We start from the raw sequence: 20,785 nt of genomic DNA, 5'->3' as shown, positions 1-20,785 counted from the left end.
AACTGAAAAAAATCTATGTAAAGTGCCTTCCAAAATAGCCATGTACTATGTAAGTAGTCAAGATAAAATGTATATGTGCGTTCCAATGCCTTCTCTCCATTTCGATCCAAACAGAATGACCATGCCCCATGTCCAACCCATCCCAACCAAATACAACTTTTGTGACAAGAGAGCCACGGCTCACTCTCCCGACCGCCGATCCCAACCTCATGCCGAATGAATGAATGAATGAGAAACAGGGGGCAGAGGGATGGAAAAAAGGATCAAAGACAAGTAAAACAAACAGGGAAAAGGGGAGGTTTATCCCAACCTCCCCATGTTTCCCTTCCCTGTATCTCATGCCCCCATCAAAATAACGCCGTGGTTGTCTAATAACCCGTCCAGTCTATGCAAAAGAAAACCAACAAAACAAGCAAAAGACGTTGGAGAAAGAATGCTCTCGACCACAATCCCGCCGGTTACTTTCTTCGTGTCCGCAACAGAGAGATATAAAGAGCAAAGGGGAGAAATTGAGCCACACTTGATGCACACATCTCGTCGCTGTTAGAGTGTCATGGCGGTTGTCGCTCGTCACATCGCCGGCTGTCGCCGTCGGGTGCCAATGTGAGGAAACCGAGCCATTAGTGAGGGCTCTTCCATTCAACGGGACACTCGCCCTTTGCCTCGATCCAGTCGTTGATGCCCCGGACAAACCACCCGCTCGTCCACTTGTCCGCGTCGTTCTTCTCCCTCTTCGGCTTGCCGAGCTTGAAGCTCCTGCTCGTGCAGCACACGTTCTTCTGGAACCGCCACTGGAAGCATTTGCGGTCCTTCTTGAAGGCGGCGTCTCCGCTGGCGACCTCGTCGTACTTGGCCCGGATCAGCTTGCCGCGATCCGTCTCCGTCTCCAGCTTCTCGAACTCGTCGGCGGGGATATCGAGTCCCGCAGCCTCGCAGACCTTGGCGCAGGAGGCTGGCGAGTTGTGCGCATACTTCTGGACCACGTTCTTGTCCGCCTCCTTGACCTGCCGATCTCTCTGTTGACCAGTGGCCCTCTTCTGGCTGTCTTCGTCCGGAGCAATGTAGCAAGTATCGTCTGAAAGGTTGTCCCAGTCCTTTCGGTAGGCGACCATCTTGGGAGCGAAGAAAGCGTGGTACATTTCTCGGATTTGCATAAAGTCCTGCACACTTGGTTAGCTCAAGTTTGAGGCAGACAAAGAGAAAAGAGGCTACTAACCTTTTTGGTGCGTGTCTGCTCATACTGCCACACGCCGCTGATTTCCTCCGAGTTCATGTGGTGCATGGTCAAGAGAGGCTCACACCAGTGGCCGGGGCCGTAGGGCAGCGTGTTGGGCTTCTCGCCGTTGAACATTGGGTGCGCATTCATGACCTTGGTTCCCACCTCATGGGCGACCCTGGCGAAGACGACGTCGCCACAGCACTCCTCTCCCGCCTTCTCGTCGTACTTTGTGATGTCGGGGATCTGGGCCATCTTGCGCATGAGGGCGCCGGACACAATGTAGCCGCTGCCGCCGTGGGCAAAGGGGAAGCCCGAGATCATGGCCACGCTGCCGACGTAGACGTTGTCGCGCGGGTTGACCTTGTTGCGCAGCCAGTGCACCAGCGTGGGCCAGACGACGTAGGTGTCGGCCTCGGCGAAGACGTACCAGTCCTGGTCGGGGCGCATCTCCCAGGCGCGGACCACCATGTTGACGAACTTGAACTTATCCAGCTCCCAGCCGCCGTCCATGCCGGTGGTGCAGTCCTTTTGCGAGACGGGGCATTCCTGCTGCGCCTGGTAGAGCTGGAACTCCTTGTACTTTTCCTTGATCTTGTCGTCGACGCGGTCGAGGGAATCGTAGATGTGGTACTTGCCAATCTGCTGCTCCTTGGGTGGGTGTTAGCTTGCGTCCCTTGGTGGAGGTGATTGGGTGTGTCTCGTTGATTTGAGTGATGGAAGAAGTAGAAGCCCTTTGCTGCATACCTTTGACGCTGTTGGGCTTCGGCGAATCAATGCAGCTGCCAAGGCGGGTTGCGAAACAGTCGTCAAAGGCATGTGACAGCGAAAGAAGCTTAGACAGAGGAGAGGGGAACAGACAGAGGAGAGGCGCAACATACCAGGTCGGAAAAGATGAGAAAGTCGTCAATGCACTGCAGGCCAGTGAGCAACTGGGTGGGCAGCTTGTCAAAGGCCTCGGTGGCGCCCGTCTTCATGACGAGCATGATGCCGTCCATGTTGGGGAAGCCATCGCAGGGCGAGCTGAAGTTCCAGCGCGAGTGGACGGCGGCCTCGGTGCCCTCGCGGTACAGGGTGTTGTTGTAGACGCCCTGGCCCTGCAGATAGGGCGACAGGTGGTCGTAGATGTACTGCTTGTAGTAGCCGGCGGCCTGGTGGTCGCGCAGCTGGTAGAGGGGCAGGGTCAGCAGCAGAGTGCAGCCGACGATGAGGGCGGCTCGCCAGCTGCGGGACGGCATCTTGAGGAAGCTTCGCCAAGAGGAGGACCAGCTCCGGTCCGCTCCCATGCTTGGCGGGAAACGACGGGACAATGGCGATGGCGGGAGGCGGGAGGAGAAGAGGAGAGAGAAGGCGAGGAGGGTTGTCGTATAGTAGAAGGTCGAGGTTGAGAGCTGGAAGAGCCGGGGGAGGAAAGGAAATTAGATTAACAAGGCGCGAAAGACGTCACCTCGGCCAGGGGTGGGCGGTTGACCTTGGGACGTCCAAATCCTTGGGCCAAAGGTGTGAGATTGAGAGAGGGAAAAAAAAAAAGGAAAGAAAAGAATAAGACGAGAGCCGAGAGTCTGCGTCCAGCAGCAGGTCGGGGAAGCGAGGACGAGGGGAGGACAAGGAGAGAAGGCAAGATTCGCTATCTCTCTCGTATTGCGTAACGCAAGCAACACACACGGCGGGATGTGTGAGATGACGAGAGTCCGGCCTGGCGATTGGAATTTGACGCTTGAGAGGGCCAGAGACACAGGCACAGGCTGCAGCCAGACGGGTAATTCGTACAGTACAGGGCCGGTATTATAGAGGCTATCTCCACCTTTGGGGCTCGCGTATGTGGCTTATCGATCAGGGATGCCGGCGGCAGCCAATCATGAGGGGGAGCTGGTTCGAGACATGAAAATGGGATCGACGATGAGGTGAGGATGGACAAGGGAGAGAAACACCAGGACGAAGCGAGAGAAACAGAAGAAGAAGCAGAAGAAAGGGAAAAAAAAAAAAAAAAGGCGGCAGTTGCTGGACGAGGGAAAAGCCGGAGGGCCCATGAATCACGGCGAGGCGAGCCAGAGATCAGCTATCAGTCCACCTAGTTTCTAACGTATACGATAGTTTCCTGCTCCAGCAGGCTCCAGGCACTCGTTCGTACAGGTACAGGTACGAGGTGCAGAGGGGCACAGGCGCTGCGGACGCTGGCGCTAGCACCACTAATCTGGCTGGCTAGAGCTTCCAGGCGGCGCGGGATCCCGGGCAGCGCATTTGAATGATGCACGTCTGGAGGGGAGGGATCCATCGATGGTCTGGTGCTTGTACGGGTACTTGGGACGAAGCTGCAGGGGGGGTCGAACCGCAGGCAATGACGACAGCGGAGGGAAGAGGTGAATGTACAAGTACGCAGTGTGTGTTGATCACCTTCAAGTTGGTAGTAGGGCACAGAACTATTGAGGCGGACAAGAACGGGGTTTCCGGTGGTGAAGAGCGTGAAGCTGTTCAGCAACGGAGTCATACGACGACCAAGTCAGGTACCGAGGGCAGAGGGCGGTTGGACGAGTTGGGAAGCGGCCGAGAGAGACAGGAGGATGGATGGCACGAGCGAAGCGTCGAGATGCAGCTGAAGATGGACAAGCAGACGCAGACGGCAGGCCAAAAGACGAGGGCAGCCAGAACATGGCTTGACGCTGTGCGACGACGTTTGCGCAGCTCTCAGTCTGTGCATGCGGCGGCTCATCTGATGAGTGTAACTTTTTTGCTCGTTTCTGTGATACCCAAAAGATTGAGTGATTGATTGATTGATGATTGATTCAAGCCGGCATCAGCGTTCATGTGAACGGGCGCCAAGCAGCGGTACAGGTACCTTGACCACATGCAACTCGGCCTCGTCGGGAGGGCTGAAGGAACAAGCAACAAGCACCACCACCCACAGACCCTCTCTCCGATGCTTGTTTGGTCTGCCGTGTGTGCTTTGAAACATGCCAGAACTCACGGGCGTCCAATAGAGGGGAGGCGAAAGGGGGGAGGGGGGAAACATGCAGCCCCCACACGGACATGGGGCATCCACATTTTACGAGCCTACTGCATCGTACTTGTATGTTGCATGTTGCACGTTGCCTTGCTTTTGGTTGCTGGAGACTTTTTATCGTCAAGGCGGTTCGATGAGGGGGCGCTGTATAGACGGTACGCAAGGCAGTTGGGTGGTTGGTTTGGAAGCGTTGCCGCAACCGGGGATCCGGGATGAAAGCAGGAATTCGAGAGCATGCCTTGTTGGAAAGGGGCTGTAGTTGGGGATGGACGAGATATGCCCTTTCGAGGGTTTGTTGGAGCGAACTGATTTCCCTTGGTTGGCAGCAGCAAAGGGAATGCGGCAGTCAATATTGCCCAACTGTCAATCTCTCACTCAGGGCAAGGTACCACGAAATAAGAAGTTGTCCATGTTTCAATGTCCATGTCAAGAGCGGCTGAAGAAAAAAAGGGCAAAAGGGGGGTGGCAGTGTAAAAGAATCGCCGCCCTTTACGGCGACAAGTTTGCATCCGCAGCCGTTGCTCACAAGTACCAATTAACATTCCATTGATACAACGCTTTGTAACATGATCGTGCTCGAACTCGCAGATGCTTGTTTCATCTTCTGTCCTCGCTGCCAAGCAATCATCAACAACGTCTGTGCATCTGTTCGGTTTTCCCCAGAGTGAAAACACCCACTCTTCTTCTTCTCTCTGGTTCAAGGTACTCATACAAAATCTCCCTCTCTCATCCTCGTTTCCAATAGTCTGCACACAAGTCAACAAACCATTCAGCCTTTGCCCTCACCCATCAATCCCCCCTTTTCCCATTCCAGCACTAGTAAAAAAATAGAACAGAAATAGAATCCAGAATGCGTTTGATAGGGCAACTTCTTCTTTTAAGGCAACTCCTTGCATACGATAGGTACGGTAAAAAAGCAGACGTTTATTTTTTCCTACATAAGGTACTAACCCATTCTCATTAGACTCGGGAGCCACGTTGGACAATGGCGCCATTTGCTTGGCTGCCTCGTGTTCACACTTTCAAGGTTGGGTGCTTACTCGTGCAACACAGATCGACAGGGATGGGCGACGATTAGTCAGGGGTGATGGGAATGCGGATGGATGCTGTGTTGCGTGAGGAGGTAAAGGCACAAGCTTGAAGCTTTTTGACATGATTGCTCACAAAGTGATGCAGCACTCTCTCGAGTCTTCAACCTCACATTCTCAATTGTGAGTCTGTCTAGATGTATCTATCGTATCCAGGTAAATGAAAGAAAAAAGAACCGTAGCCTTTATAAACGCCATCCGCGTAACCTGTCCGTCTAAATCCGGCAGCTATAGCNTCAAAAAAAAAAAAAAAAAAAAAAAAAAAAAAAAAAAAGAAAAGAAAAGAACCAAGCCAGCCAGCCAGTCTATCCCAGTCTGCACTGTCTATGTAGGTAGAGAATCACCTTAGTAGTACAAAAAGCACCTCCCAGGGCCGTCAAAAGAAATCGCAATGGAACGCCTTATCAAACGACCATAAACGCCGCGCTTCTTCCTTCAAATGCCGTAATCTTGCCGTCAATCGACTTCGCATCGCCGAAATAACAGAGCCTGTACTCGCCCGGCTCCGTCCACGCCTCAACCTCCCATGTGACGCTCGCCGAGCTGGTGCCCATGAGGAGGCTGCTTCGCTTCCACTGGTAGATGAGGCCCCAGTCCGAGTCGTCGCGCGCGATTGTCCACTCTGTCTCGCCGGGGCGGCGGCGCTCGACGGCGGCAAACGTCTGCTCTAGTCGTAGGTTGTTTCGTGGGTTGGCTCCGACAAATGTTGCCGCCACCCGTTCGCCAGGAGTAAATTGGCCTTTGGGAATGTCCGCAATCACATCGCCGAATTGGCGAGATTGCGACGGGCTGTCAAATAAGACGCCCGTGTTGAAGCCAAAGGACCGGTCACTGTTGTCGGGCGGCAAGGGGCCGGTATCACGGGAGCCGGGCTCGCTGCGAGGAGCATCGTCCTTGAGAAGATGAAGCAGCGCGTCGGTCCGATCTATGTAAGCTGCCAGGGTATGTGGCCCGTAAAGAGTTGAAGCTCCCTCATATCGCTGGATGCTGAACATTCTGCGTGTTAGCACTACCCACACTAGCCACACTCGTGTACTGCGTGAAAGTGAATCTTACCCGTACTCCTCCTCTGTAGTGATGTAATGGGTATAAGTGTTGCTTGGCCCTCCAAGCACCACAATTGGCTCCCTTCCGTCTAATTCCTCGGCCAGCTGAGTCCTACTGCTCTCTACAACAGCATCCTTCCACCGCCGGCCCGCCATCGTCGTCGCTTCTCCGGGACTGACAATGATGATGAATTGGCCGACTCTGAAAGTCTGAATGTCCACGATATCTGGCGTCCAGTGGTAGGGCTTGTGCGTCTTGCCCACGTTGAGAAGAATAGGTTTCGGAGCCTGGCACTGTACCTGCTCCTCGCTGGGAGCCCCGACAAGCCATCGTAAAGCTTTCCAGGCCGGCGACGAATTGGACTCGTCGGAGCCCCACTGCGTGATATCAAAATGCCCTGGCTCGTCCCAGGTCCCGGCTGCGAAAGAATAGCCCAAAGCCGCCGAACACGTGCGCACGGCTGAGCCGTTGGGCAGCTGGAACTGAAAGTCGGACATGTCGTGGAAGCGGTGGAAGGCCTTGACGCCCGACCCCTTTACGTTGGGCGGCTGCTGCTCCATCGAGGCGTATAGTTCCATGGCCGCCTCGTACTGTCTCTTGCCGATCTCGAAGCACGATGAGGCCCCTGAGTCCTTTTCTCTAAAAAAGGGCCCCCTCGCGCGACAGTCCTTTGTCATGCCGGTGCTGCTGCAAGAGCTCGTCTTCAGGTCGCATCTCTCGCCGGAGCCGTCGTCGCACCAGCCGCCGAGCGTGTTCGGGCTCGCGTCGCCCATGCTGGCCTGAGAGAAGCCGGCGACGAAATCATCCGTCTCTCCATCCCTTCCGCGGACTCTCTTCTCGAAAAGATCGGCGGCCACGCCCTTGTTGTCTCCCGTGATGAGGGTGTTGTTGGCCAGCATGGATGTGCCGTGAGTAGGGAACCATGTGAGCACGCCAATGTTCTTGCCGTCGGAGGCTCTTGTGAACTTGAGCAGGCTCAGATCTTTCTCCACCGAGCCGTCGTCTTCGGCGCTGATGTTGTATCTGGCCCTCTCCTCTGCCGGATTGGCGAGATACGCATAGAGGCTCCGGTTGATGTTGGCGCCATAGACTTTGGTGTTGCCGGCGGTTAAGGACCCGGGCTCCAGGCTCTCATGCGCGCGGCGGATAGATAGGAGGCAGCCGTCCACGATGGCCTGGTAGCTCTGCTTGTCGAAGCCTTTGCTGGTGATCTGAGGTAGCAGATAGTTGAGCCAGGCACCAGGCCCGGAGTGAGAGTGCGTTGCCGTGACGGCCAGGTTGTCGTGGCCATACATGGCATAGTCGGGGCCAAGCTCCTCGAGCCCCCTGAGGATGCCGTATCGCACGGCGGTGTCCCCGGCCTGCGTGTCCAAGACGAGGTAGATGAACCTGTCCTCCGGCTGGTCCAGGTCGCCCACAATGAAGGCGCGCGAGTACAGGCGCTGCCGCACGCCACTGCCAACCTGGTCAGTGTTTGCGTATCCCATCATGTTGATCTCGACCACGGGCCCCGTGATGTCGGCCTTGCCCACTCCGATGAGATAGTGGCCATCCCCAGCGCCGCCAGCCGTGTCATGAGCCTGCGCCTTGCCCCCGCTCCCGAGACTTGAATGGTTCTGTTCTCGATGATGCTCCTCCTGTGACTGCTGTCGTAGTAGAGCCGCCAGTCTCCTGCCCGCAAGCTCCTCCTGAATCTCCTGCTGGACCTCGCTGCTGTAAATCTCACCAGATACCGTGGCCCATCGAAAGGTACGAACGACGGCACTGCGGCAGGCAAAGAACAAGACGGTGATGGTCAACAGCCACTTGACGTAATGCCGCAAGCCTCGGCGTGGCCTGTCTCGCATGCGTGAGCCGCGTGTCTCGTTCTGCACTAGAAAGGGTTCCGGTTCTAAGGGAGACCCCTTTTCTGCAGCCTGCCGTGAGGCCATCGCGGGCTCCGGGTCGGCTAAAAAAGGATGCTATTTCCCGAGTTGCCGCTATATTGGTCCAAATCCACGGTACGAATATTGTTTCTCAAAGTTGTCTGAAATTAGTCAATATTGATGAAGATAGTAGCACAGGGCCAACAAGCCCCAGGGGCGCAAAAGAAAGTAAATGAGATTTTATATCAGGCCTTCTCCCGCCCTTACGTAAGAACCAAGGGGAGCAGTGAAAGGACCGTGAACAATTATCGGTGAACTACTACTGTTCTTTCATTCCTATTGTGTTGAATTCTCAATAGCTGCGGCCCATTTCGTTTGTTTCTGGCTCTCCGCGGCTGCAGGTTGGCGGATGGACCGGAGAAGCCCGGGCCAACGGGCAGGACGTGGTGTTTCTTCGTGAGCCTGTGCTTTTTCTGGGGGGTAGCCAGGTTCCTTGCTCGGTTCGTCGTCGACACGGTGAATCAGCGTTGGGTGTTATCGTGGAGAAACCAGACCAAAAGCCACCGAGCGGGCTTGCGGGCGGACGGTGTTTCTTTGCTTTTCTTTCCTTGTTTTTCCCCTTGAGGCAGAATTTGGCATTGGGGGATGTTTTCTGGGGCAGGTGAGCTTTTTTATGGCGCTCAATTGGCCTTATCGCTGATGGCAGGGCATCACCATCGCGCTGGTCTTGTTGACTTGAAGTCCTCAAGAAAGCGGTACTTCGTATGCAAGATCGCATGCGGACAGAAATTGGAGGTGATGGCAGATTGCATCTCGCATAATTAATTCCCTGAAGCGGCCGCTAGCCTGAGACAAAGACAAAGCCGGGAGGGCTGAACCAATGATTCACGGCTGAACCCGGTCCACGGGATGGAGACAAAGAGACGGGCTCGCACGTTTCCGGCGGGTTTGGGACATGTTGGAAGCAGATCTGGCGGCATTGATGGGTGATTGCACTCTTTCAGCTGGTCTGGAAGCAACACGGAAGATGATTGTAGGAGGAGTCGGTGAAAAGCCCTCATGATAGGCTATACAGGTACATAGTAGGTAGCTGCTCCTCTGTGCTCCTTCCTTGCCTAGAGCAGACACTGCTCTCTCTTCTCCTTTGTGGCTTATTAGCAGGTCGTTCGCGACTCGTTCTTTCCTTTGAAATGCCACCCCTTCGGATAGCCTCGGAAATTTATTCTCCCTCGCACCGGCAGCAGCACTCATTTGCACTGCTGATGGCGTGACGATGCGGGGGCTGCGCACATGCAATCAAATCACTCCCGCGGAACGACGCCGGGCTCTCGGTCGAAGCAGAGCACAGCTGCATGGCGGAGATACGAGATGGGCTGCATGGATATCTGCCTTGATGCCGGTACCTACAGTCAAAGAAAGAAGGGCTGACACACACGATTGACCCTGTAGGTACGTTATTGTTCTGCTTCCACGCAGTCAAGTCCAAAACATGTGATGCTCCAGCCCATCTCCATGACCGCTCGACATGAACCTCGCACAAAACAACAAAAAGCCACGTTCTGCAGCGGTCCAACTGGTCGCTGCGTCGGTCCAACTGTTATGCCATGCTCAGCCCAGCCGAGTGGGCTCCTCCCATTAGAAATCGCATCGCCCTTCCTCACTCCAGCCCGAGCCGTCGCCCAATAGGGCTCTAGGATCTCAAGCACACAATCGCCCGCCTCCACCAATCGCCGCTACGTCCACTCACACGGATCGATGACTCTGCGACTTTTTCGACACTTCTATGCAACTCTGCTCGATCCCTTAAAGGTCCCTTATCTGCGGCGATCAGACCCTGATTCCATAAGCCCTTCCCGATCCTCATTTCCTGGGGGTTTTCCGATTCCCGTCATGGCTATGCCTTGAAAAGCCTGTGATCCGCCTCTGTCGAGCAAAATTTTCAATCTTCTTCTGGTGCCGATTTGGAAATGGGCTCAGGGTCCAACCTCGAAGGACTCGACAAGTGACACGGCGACACGTCGACGGAAGGCTTAGTTGCTTTAGAAAACCCGGGGGAGGCGTCATTGTGTTTGGGGAACGTGGACTCTGTGCGCATCCAGAGCTGTCCTCGCATTTGACGTGTCCGTTGTGCCATTGGACCATTGACAGTCACCTGGTTCTTGGGACAGATTTGTGCGCTGGTCTGAGGTTCCATTGCTTTGGCGTTTCCTTTCAGCCATTGCCACCTGGGCTTCGGTGTTTCTCATTGTCAGCAGATTGAAGTTGCAAAGTTGAAGCAGAGGCATAAAAGCCATATGCCGCTTCTTGCTCTGCTCCTTCTCATCGACTCGATTTAAGCCAACTCACCTCATCACCAGAAACAATGATTGACTTACGACACGGCGACCACAGGCCCATCCAGACGAGTGCTGTGATTGTGCTGAGCGCCTCAAAATGCTCAATTCCACCTCCCTCTCCGCCAACTCCATCAGCCTCGCCGTCAGCCAATGAAATTGGCGACCCCGTGGATGGCTTCAGTCTCGACAGGGACTCTGTACGAGAGCAAGCCATGATGGACAGGAGACTTCACAGCGGCATCCATGTGCTCAATGTCGAGGCTGCGGCACTGGCAAACCTTACAAAGCTGTACGAGGTCGACGCAGTTGCCCGAAATGGCTTCAATGCCTCTATCAAGGCCATTACTCGGCTGGCCAAGACCAAGGGAAAGCTAGTCGTCATGGGAGTGGGCAAATCAGGCCACATTGGAAAGAAGCTCGTCGCTACCTTTCAAAGCTTGGCCATTCGCTCCGTCTTCCTTCATCCGACCGAAGCTCTTCACGGAGATCTGGGCATCGTGGGCCCAGAGGATACGCTCTTGTTCATCACTTATTCTGGAAAGACGCAGGAGCTTCTCCTCACATTACCTCACCTGGACGAGCGACTCCCGACAATCCTTCTGACTTCGCACATGAGACACGAAACATGCGAGTTTGTCAAGCATCGGCCCAGCACGATACTGCTGCCGGCGCCCATCATCGAGCCCGAAAAGGTATCGTTTGGGGTTTCGGCGCCCTCAGCATCGACAACGGTTGCCATGGCGTTGGGGGATGCGCTGGCGCTGACGGCCGCTCACGAGCTTCATGCTTGTGTCTCGACAGTGTTTGCCAAAAACCATCCGGGCGGCGCCATTGGTGCTGCGGTGGCGATGGCCGCCCGGGGTCCCAAGACGCTGGGTCACATCCTCGTTTCATGGGACGACGTTGACGTTGCGAGTGGGCTGAGCAGCGACGATCTCGCGCTGAGTTTGCTTCGGACAGCGTACAAGTCCAAGACGGGCTGGGTCAGAGTCGGCGACCAGGTCGCCGTCCCGAGCCGGATTCGGACCCTGAGTGACGCAGACATGGTGAGACCAATCAAGGACGTCACGGGCATCACGGTGTCCCGTCACCAGATGCTGGCCATGTCGTCCGAGACGACGGTCCGCCAGGCGCGGCAGATCTTGCAGGACATGCAGTCGCAGATGGGCGAGCATGACCGGGCAATGGGCGGGGCGTCCGTCATTGCCGTTACCAGCAACGGGAGCATCATTGGCGTTTTGGAGGCTGAGAGAGTCCTTGAACACCAGGAGGCGTGAAGCATCGGAACTTGGGGCATGAGACGAGAAAACGAAAGTGACAGGGAGACATGACGGGCCCCATTTCATTGTGCCACAATGAATGTTTGGTTCGATCATGTGCCGTTTCTTTGAGGGGGTTGCAGCGACAGCACAGCACACATTTCTAGAAGGGAACCTTTGTATGGCCATCGTTTTGCGAAAGATACCAGGCAAATTGCTATGATATATCTCTGAGCTGCATACAATATCGATTTCAGCATGCATGTAATATATTGCAATGTGGGCAGCTAGCTCACACTATTGAATACGTCAATTAACTTGATGCGTTGTGATGGAGGTGGAGGGTGACTCTGGGGGTCGCGTACTCCAATGCTTCGTGTACTTGTGCAATTGTTTGCCTGCATGGGTTTATTCAACGTCACCATGGAGTCTCTCATGGGAACCTTGGCCTCTTCTGTGGAGAAATTGAGTACTTCCACGAGAAGTTGGAAATCCACCAGCCACACAGGAGAAACGAGGTGGTCTGAGGGGGCCCGTGGGTCCCCGTTGGTTTATGAAAGAGAGTTTTTGTTATGCTTATTCTTTGTGTCCTGACCAAGGTCGTTCCCCGTATTTACTTGAATCCTTGCTGGTACAAGTACGACGCTTGATAGACCGTGTTCGGGGATGAAGGGAGTTTCGTTCAGTGAGAGATCGGAAATTGAGAGTGTCGACACAACTTGTCTTCTTCGGTAATTGTCATTTGAACTTTACGCTTGAATTTCCATACAAATAAGGTGCTGGTTGAAAATGACAGCTGAGAGCAGGACGCAGAGATGTTGGTGGTCTGTATGCTTACTTGATGATATCACTGATGGCATTGATGGCAACACACAAGCAGAACGTCGGCAAGCTCATGGCCCATGACTTACATGTACCCAAGGTATCTCAACTCAATCCCCGCCAGCGAACCAGAAGGGGTAAGTCTCACATTCATGTCAAGCTTCGTATCCAGTCCAAAGGACGAGGAGGGAAATACATTGCGACGCCGCGAGAGCTACCAGGCATTCCACCTCCTTGGCCGGATGCGGCCTCATGCAGCTAATATAGATAACATGACTGTAACAAAATCAGGGTAAGGATAAACATAGCTGCAACCTTGTCAAGCGGCCAAGAACGAGCACCGTCCTTCGTACCCTTGTCTGCCTCTCTTCGCAATCTACTTCTGGCTCCTTTATCGGCGGTTGGGTGTCAGGCATCGGACTCACGAGTGTCTACTCTATACAGACCTAGCTACCACTCATTACCTACGGAGTACATTCACCGCATCCTTTCCAATACCGTATGCCTGAGACATGTTTCTGCGGATGGGAGGGGAAAGGGAAAGGGATATGGAAAGGGAAAACTGTCGCGTGACCGCTTACATGGGGCGGTTCCGCGCTTATTCATTTGAATCGACAATCGAACGCTGGGGACCGTTTGTGATCGAATCACGCATGTTTCTGCTGGCATCTTTGGCATGTAGAGATGTAGAGAGAAAAACGAGAGTGGAAATTGACTGCCATGGGCATGGTTAACTTTGGCCGATCTGGCGGACCGGCGACGGGGATTGCGAGATCCCGTCCCTTCCACCTGCTTTGAATCGGCACTCTTGGGTTGAGATACCCAATACGGAACCATGTTGGAGAATTGAGGTTCCTTTTGTCATCGGGGATCGGGCTGGTGTGGTGCCGATGGAAGGATACCACTCTTTACGATTGCCATCGCAAATGGACATGCGAGGCTGAAGCAAATTGCATTGTCTGTGGTGTGGAGGATGGCAAAGCTGAAGGCAATTCGTAAAGAGCATATTGATAAAGGAAGATTACAAGCGCTAAAAGACTCCATGGACAGTATAAGAAGCGGAGAAGAGGCCATGAGATGGTAGTGGCACCTAGGTGCTATACGTGTGTGTGCAAGTATGTACGTATGAGTTTTTCGTGGTGCATTGGCAGTGCAGCAAGAGGGAGGGAGCATGTGTGCAAAACCCCCCACTCCAACGCCCTGAAACCGGACGATTCGATCAAGAACTTGTTGCTTTTTGCGTGATGGCGATACGGGCGTACTTTTGTGCATACAAGGCAAAGGGAGTGAGTTTCTTTTCATGCTTCTTATCGTCGAGTACCCTACATGCATATAGGCATACATGCATGGTTACATGTAATCTGCAGGTTTAATGAGATGCGGAAGGAGGGCGGCAAAGGCTGCGGAGGTGGTTGGACTATTGTTGTAGCAGTTAATACTACCCTGATACATGTATATACGCAGCTTCTTCGGGGAGTCTAGATGCTGGAGAGGCAATGAAGGGGCGGATTGGAGGTGATTAGAGGTATTCATTCCTGATGGTACGTGTGGCCATCGCTTGGACAGCACGAACAAGAGATCATGTCGTCTACCAATCAAAGGCGGCAGTATCTGATGCAAGGAGGAGTGGTGATGCTTCGTCTGCCTCGCCTCATGTATGATATGGGCGTGATAATAATACACGCCATGGCAGTCAGGCGTAGACAGCAGCAGAAAGTCGTCAAAAGGCAACGGACACTGTAGACACACCTCGGATACGCCCTCTCGCCAAGACCGTGTTCCCTCTTGCCCTTCGGAAGACGGCAAAGGGTAGCATCCAGCTCGGACGCAAGAAACCCACCTTATAACGAAACCCACCGCAGCGGCTGGCGCCGGCTGAATAGTAGTATATCGTAGTATGCAGTTGCTGTAGTATCCAGATTAACAAGAAAAAAAAAGCTACAGAAACACAACGAGGAGGAAAAAAAAAAATACAGGACCCTTGTTCGAGGGTCGAGGGTCAAATGGAGCTGCGCGGGCTCCGGGATGGATAGGCGGCGGGTCCTCGCAATCTAGATTTACCGCTGGGTGGATCGTTAACGGAAGTGGTGCTTCGTTTAGACGTGTTTGAAGTTTTCCCTACGGAGTAACTGCTCTGTAGGGTTGCGTCGTGATGTGGGCATGCATGGGGAGGCAAGGCCATGGACAGCAAGGCTCAAATGACGTTTTGCAACGGAGAATCCTCATCACCAATGGGTCCAATTTGACTTCACCCGACATAGAACGATTAGGACATGCTGGACAGAACAAGAGCAACAGGGAATAAAAGAAACGAGGCACCTGAATGCAACGCTCGAGTTTACCCGAAACCATGCCTTCCCACCCAGCTTCAGCTCGCGAAGGAGCCAAAGACCAAAAGCCAGCAAATCAACTTAGAAGCGCACACAGAAAGCAACATCAAAAGCTGCAACAATCTCCCAGTTTGGGCAAGACCTCACGCGGACACCAGTGGCAAAGGGAAGAGGAGGAGCCCATAATAACGGGCCGATCGGGTTCTGCCTTGTAAGTTACACGAGAAGAACCCCAGCAGGAGAGGGGAAAGAAATTGGGGAAAAAAGGGTTCAGGCGGAGAATTATCATGAAAGAAAGGGTGTTGGTTCGCTGGAGCTGGGCCGTCTCGGTGAACGGATTGAGAAGAGCTTGTGGGCGCGGGAAAGGAGGACCTGTAGATTGTGGACCCTGGCTTTTGCTCGCTTTCGTTTGGTTTCTGTTGATGCCTGTTGTTTTTTCCTTGATATTCCTTGGTTGCCAGGTTTGGATGTGGGAAAACGTGGCAACATCGGTTTTTTTTGCTTCTTTTGTAAGGATGCCGAGTCAGCGATTTTCGTAAAGGTATCGTGCAGGCAATAAATCAGGAGACGCAAGTCTAGACTCGCAAATAAGGCAGAAGAAAGGAGATTTACGGCTCTAGTGCCGGATCCGGCACTTACAGCGCGTTGTATGGATATCAACCTCACTTGGGGGGGGGGTTCTTGAGGAATCGTGCCGTAGAGTAGCAACTTGCTCCTCCGTACGAGTGTTGTAGCAATGGCTTGACCTGTGAATCCCACCAAGCCAAATGTTACCAGTGCATCGATGCTGTTGATATTCGTGCATCAGCACTACGACGTCTCATGGGTTGAAAGCTCGGCTTTGGGGCAATGGCAGCTGCGGAGAGCATCGTACAATGGTGCTATATCTGAGGCAATCGAACGCATACAAGGTAGATCTCAAGCGAGGAAACGGGCCTGTACTCTTTCCCAAGATCTACTTACCTACTTTGCTACTGTAGGTGAGAAGTACAAGCATCACGGCTCCATGTGATGAAATTTCTTCAGCGCCTCGACATCAAGTAGGCAAGCTTTTGTTAGCTCGGACGATTACGACGCCTTGTCACTCCCCTGCAAGTCTCGAGTCCACCACTCCTTGACAGGTTCTCGCGCCTTTAGCCGAACTCCGTACTGTAGGGCAGCGGCCGCCAAAGCACAACCTTGAACGGCCCCATGAACCAATGAGATGAGCTCCTTCACCAGCCCGCAGCATCCCACATCCCATGGGGGCGCTACTGTACGAGGCACAAGGACAAGCACGATATTACTGCCATTCTGCATTTCAATTGGCAGCAGGCCTTCAAATTCCTTTGGCTACCGCGGGCGGACGATTTCCACAACAGCCGACGAGGAGTATAACCGACGCACTCCAGCAAGGTACTTACCTAGGTAGTCAAGGTAGATGTAGTCTGAAGTCGTTGACCGGGTTGTTGATTGGGGCGTGCTAATGCGGCAAGGGTTCGAGTATGAATGTACGATTCTGCGAGAGAATACGATGGACGGCTTTGGACTGTAGCGTGGGAGGATGAAGAATGTTCCAACTCTAATAAGCGAGAAGCACATGGAAGCACACGACGATATGCCGCTTCCTGTCACTTATTCATGTCTATCTGATGTTCTTAGACTGACTCGATCAATTACGATCTAGCTATTCGCCGTGACGGCAGCAGTGGTAGATGTAACATTCTGAGGTAATGAATAGTGGACTTGGAAGTAGTTACTTTGTGATGCATGTTCTTGATGGCTCTTCTCGGATAGAGGGGCCGAGGGATCGCTTGGCCGTTGGTTCATGCTCCCTTGATGGGGTCCTGGAAGAAGAACAAGGGACGGTGTTTGCTCGGGTTGATGATCTGTGTACGCGCGTGTAGCAGTATGCCTCGACTGCAATTGGCACCCAATGGTGCTGTACAAGATGTAGCACAAGAGCGCATGGAAAGTATTCGTTACAGCAGTTAGTAGCTGAGACGCTCTTATCGTGCTTGTCTCACCACGGGGCGATTCTATCTGTTGGTTGTTGCTGCATGTTCAATGTCCAGTACTTGCATCCCACCGCCGACTCGCCCTGATAACGCGCTTGCCTCGTGTACCTTTACCTTCCCCTTGTGTTCCATCCACTGGCCTCAACCCATCAGCAGCCCAAGTCACGGGATCTCAAGCCAACCCAATGACTCCGTCAGCCACAGCTGGCGTCATTGCTCCAATGCCAGAAGTTTGGCCAGCACTCAGCAACTGAAACTGAGGACATGTGCATACCGTCCACTCGACTGCGAGATGCACGTCAACGTGCCATGGATGATGGACCGTGCGTGGATGCAAGTGGATGCCATCAAGTGCTGGTTCTAGCAGCAGCGATAGTCGCATGCGCCCCCCCAAGCCCCCCCCATACTGAAGCCCGTGGGTGCCCCGTAGCCGTGCAGCAACAGCTACTGTAACTCGTACTAGTAGCACCCACCGGGCTGCCACCCTGCGAGGCCCGGCCAGCGCTAACGTAGGCACTGTGGCGGATAGTGGGCACCTTATCTTGAATTTTATCCGTGCAATTTGACTCTGGCCCGGTTCCGCCTCCTTGTTGGTCCCAAGCTGCCTCTCCATCTTTTTCTTTTTCCTTTCCAAGGCGTGTCCCTCGTCGATGATATAATTGCGCGAGCCCCGTGCGCGGTCCTGCTTTGCTCGTTGGCTGCTCTGGATTGCCGATCAAACCTCTGCCTCTCTGCGCTCGACCGCCTTGTTTTTTTTTTTTTTTTTTTTTTTTCCCGATCGGCTCGGCATTGACGGTTCCTGAGCTGCTGCCTCTTCTGTCCAGCTCCTGTGCGTCATCGTGGGTACTTCGATTTGTGCCTGTGCCTGTACGGAGTACTTGCCTAGAACGACAACCTTGCCGCACGTGCAGCGTATTCGAGACCATTACAAGTGCATGACGAAGTACACTTTCACCTCTCATCCCATCACCACCTTCAACCTAGTACTAGCAGCCCGGCTATATGCAGAAACTCTCTTCTCTTCTCTTTTGCCTCTCACGTCTCAACTCAGTCATCCTCCGACCATTTTCACAGCACCCGCAGCTCCGGCTTTGGCCTGTCTCGGTTAGCGCCAGCAATCAGACGTTAACCTTTTGCTTCTGATCCTCCGCCAATATCTTATCTCCAGCCAAGCACAGCCCGGTTCTACTATCCAGTTCGTCCCCGGGCTTCCTTGCTGTCTCATTCCCATCTCATCCGACCGGTATCGCTCCTGTGCGTCTATCTGCTGCATCTGCATCCGCCTCTGCGTCTGCTACAGTCAGCTCTCGTCTCCAAACAATTGGCTTCTCCTGTGCTTTCCCCTCCCTCCGGCGACCGCCGCGACCGCCATCCGGCTGTTCCACGACCTTCGACCGGCATTCATTCGCTTGGTCCCCTCCACTCAGTACAAAGTAGACCGAACACTCTGGGCAGACATTTTGCGCTTGACATAAGCCGCTCGGCGCACCTCCCATCCGTTGCAATTCTTCTTGTAGCCGTGCCGAGAGACCGAATAAGACGATCCGGAAGCTCCCCAGTGTCCTCGCCCGGTCCTCACTCTTACGTACCAGCTCCCATTACCGCGGTTATCTTTCGAGAAGCCCAATTGCTCCACCAACGTCGTCTGCGCCTCCGACAGTGCCGCCGCCGACGGATGCGACCATATATCGCCAACAGCCACCCAATTGACCCCGAGAGAGCATCGTCGCCAGTAGCAGCGCCTGCGAATCATGAAATACGGCCAGCAGCTGGAGCGGGAGTCTGTTCCTGAGTGGAGCTTACGTATGTCCCCCATCTCCCGCCTTTCGCCCATGAAGAATCGGCTCGACACCTGTGTCCTCCGTTGCAAGTATCATACAGTCCGACTGACATCGCAATCATAGACAACGTCGACTACAACTCCCTGAAGCACGAGATCAAGGTCCACACAACCCGCGACCAAGCCACAGCTCTCACCATCCCCGGCCACCCCGACACTGCCCTGCGCCGATTCGAAGATGCCTTGTACAACGAACTCTGCCACCAGCACGACCGGCTCGACTTGTTTGTCACCAGCAAGGCGGACGAGGTGTCCAGACGATTGGGTATGCTTGCGCCATGATCAGTCCCCAGTCTCCCAAGCTCCAATTGCTAACCCGGCCCAGATCACATCGCCGCCAGCATCAAGCGGTTTACCGCCAAGAGCCACCACCAGTCCGACTTGCCGAGTGTATCGCTGAGGAACCAGCGCAAATTCCTCAAGTATGAGCGCGAACTGCTACGATGCAGGGAAGATGCGCAAGCTTTGATTCGCTTTGTCAATGCGCAGGTCACTGCATTTCGCAAGATTCTCAAGAAATACAGAGTATGTCGTGCCGGTGGCCTCTCGGCTTCTTTACTGCCCTTGCGCGCATACACACAATCCCGGGCATAATGACCATGGCTAACCTCCCGGCAGAAGTGGACTGGCTCATCATCATTAAGCACCAGGTTCAACGACGAAGTGCTGAGCAACCCCAAAAGCTTCACCCGACGCGACTTCACCCACTTACAACGACGACACGACGAAATCCAAGAGATGCTTCGCAATGCCAGCCCGGCTTTTAGCGAACCCAGCTCTCCCTCGTCTGTCGGTACCCCCGTGGCCCCTTCGACGAGACGCGATTCGAATTCACCGCGCGTCACTTTCGACCCTCTACCACCATCCTATCTCTATCCGCAGACCAAGTATTGGAACGAGTACGATGACGGCAGCGAGGCGGGCGGTCCAGAAGACGACTACGCAATCTACGTCGATCCCGACGAGGGCTCGAGCTTCCCCGGCCTGAAGTACGCCCAGGCCATTGTTTCCTTTCCCTTGGAAAAGGCCAAGGAGTGGCTGGGGAAGCCGCGGTCAGCTGAGCGACAGCCCCTGACCTCGTCTGTTTCGGCCGGTGACCCGTCCAACCAGGGTTACGGCTCCACGACGGCCGTGCACACCGACTCGGAGGAAGACGAGGAGGCCTACGCCAGCTCCGACAACTTCCCCACACAAGGCTATGCCGCGCACTATGCGCTGCCCAGCGTCAATAGCCAGCGTCTGCATCGCTACCGCGAGCGAGTGCTGTTCTGGGGCACAGTTGGCTGCTTCGGCGCCGCCTTTGTCTTCTTCGGCATTGCCGGCATTCTCATCTCGACGGGCCGGCACAAGCTGCGAGTCGAAGTCGACGCCGGAGCCACGGTTGGAGCCATGGTGAGCCTGTTCTGCGCCTGCTCGGGCCTCGGCATGACGCTGTACCGAGAAGACCGGCTGTCTCTGGCTTACCGCCTGATTGTCTGGTGCACCTTTATCGCCACCTGTCTCCTCAACGGCATGCTGCTCATCCTCATCCTGGGCAATGCGCCGTGATCTTTACAAGCCGTGTCACGTTAGCGATGGTCTTTTTTTTTCCCTCGTTTCATTCTACTCGTAGGTGCATGCATCAGACTTGTGGTCTGCGGAGTTAAAGCATTTGATCTTTCCCGTATCTTGAGTGTCTTTTGTTATAGCCATTGGAGGTTCTTGTTTTTTGCTTCTGTATTGTCTTATAGCTTGGAGCCGGAGAGTGTCACGAGCACTGGGCATTCGAACAAACTGCATGGCGGCGCTTTGGACGGGCATATTGTACATGTACTGTATGTATGGCATGTGAATAATGATGATATGACAGTTGCGGGGGAGAAAGCGAGTGTGGGCTTGGGCAGACATACGACTGAGAATGTGTACATATACATGCTGGCCCTGAAAAAGCGTCAAAGAATTAGGGGGGGGGGGGGGGGGGGGGAAGGAGAAAAAAAAAAGTGAA

General features: G+C 54.1%; 5 protein-coding genes across 5 annotated transcripts; 2 read left to right on the top strand and 3 right to left on the bottom strand.

The window, feature by feature from the left end:
* Positions 1-13: 13 nt before the first annotated feature.
* CCMA1212_005782 (uncharacterized protein) lies at positions 14-211 on the bottom strand (the record flags this gene model as incomplete). Its single annotated transcript, XM_073703027.1, has 1 exon — positions 14-211. The coding sequence occupies one exon, from the start codon at positions 209-211 to the stop codon at positions 14-16; it is 198 nt and encodes a 65-aa protein (XP_073558590.1).
* Positions 212-620: 409 nt separating this feature from the next.
* CCMA1212_005781 (uncharacterized protein) lies at positions 621-2,607 on the bottom strand (the record flags this gene model as incomplete). The annotated part of the gene is made up of 3 exons (XM_073703026.1): positions 621-1,160; positions 1,217-1,867; positions 2,098-2,607. Coding segments are annotated over 3 exons (1,701 nt in total), but the record flags the coding sequence as incomplete, so codon positions are not given.
* A 3,102-nt stretch (positions 2,608-5,709) lies between these two features.
* Positions 5,710-8,283, bottom strand: CCMA1212_005780 (Neutral ceramidase; the record flags this gene model as incomplete). The annotated part of the gene is made up of 2 exons (XM_073703025.1): positions 5,710-6,292; positions 6,362-8,283. The coding sequence occupies 2 exons, from the start codon at positions 8,281-8,283 to the stop codon at positions 5,710-5,712; spliced, it is 2,505 nt and encodes an 834-aa protein (XP_073558588.1).
* Positions 8,284-10,579: 2,296 nt separating this feature from the next.
* CCMA1212_005779 (putative phosphosugar isomerase) lies at positions 10,580-11,830 on the top strand (the record flags this gene model as incomplete). Its single annotated transcript, XM_073703024.1, has 1 exon — positions 10,580-11,830. One exon carries the CDS (start codon positions 10,580-10,582, stop codon positions 11,828-11,830), a length of 1,251 nt encoding a protein of 416 aa, XP_073558447.1.
* Positions 11,831-18,712: 6,882 nt separating this feature from the next.
* On the top strand, positions 18,713-20,349 carry CCMA1212_005778 (uncharacterized protein; the record flags this gene model as incomplete). The annotated part of the gene is made up of 4 exons (XM_073703023.1): positions 18,713-18,764; positions 18,866-19,066; positions 19,127-19,326; positions 19,420-20,349. The coding sequence occupies 4 exons, from the start codon at positions 18,713-18,715 to the stop codon at positions 20,347-20,349; spliced, it is 1,383 nt and encodes a 460-aa protein (XP_073558448.1).
* Positions 20,350-20,785: the final 436 nt, after the last annotated feature.

This window comes from Trichoderma ghanense (assembly GCF_004382785.1).
Source record: "Trichoderma ghanense strain CCMA-1212 chromosome Unknown scaffold_6, whole genome shotgun sequence".
In the NCBI taxonomy this organism is placed as follows: domain Eukaryota; kingdom Fungi; phylum Ascomycota; class Sordariomycetes; order Hypocreales; family Hypocreaceae; genus Trichoderma; species Trichoderma ghanense.
The sequence above is the reverse complement of the archived record's forward strand: the minus strand, read 5'-3'. Positions and strand labels throughout refer to the sequence as shown.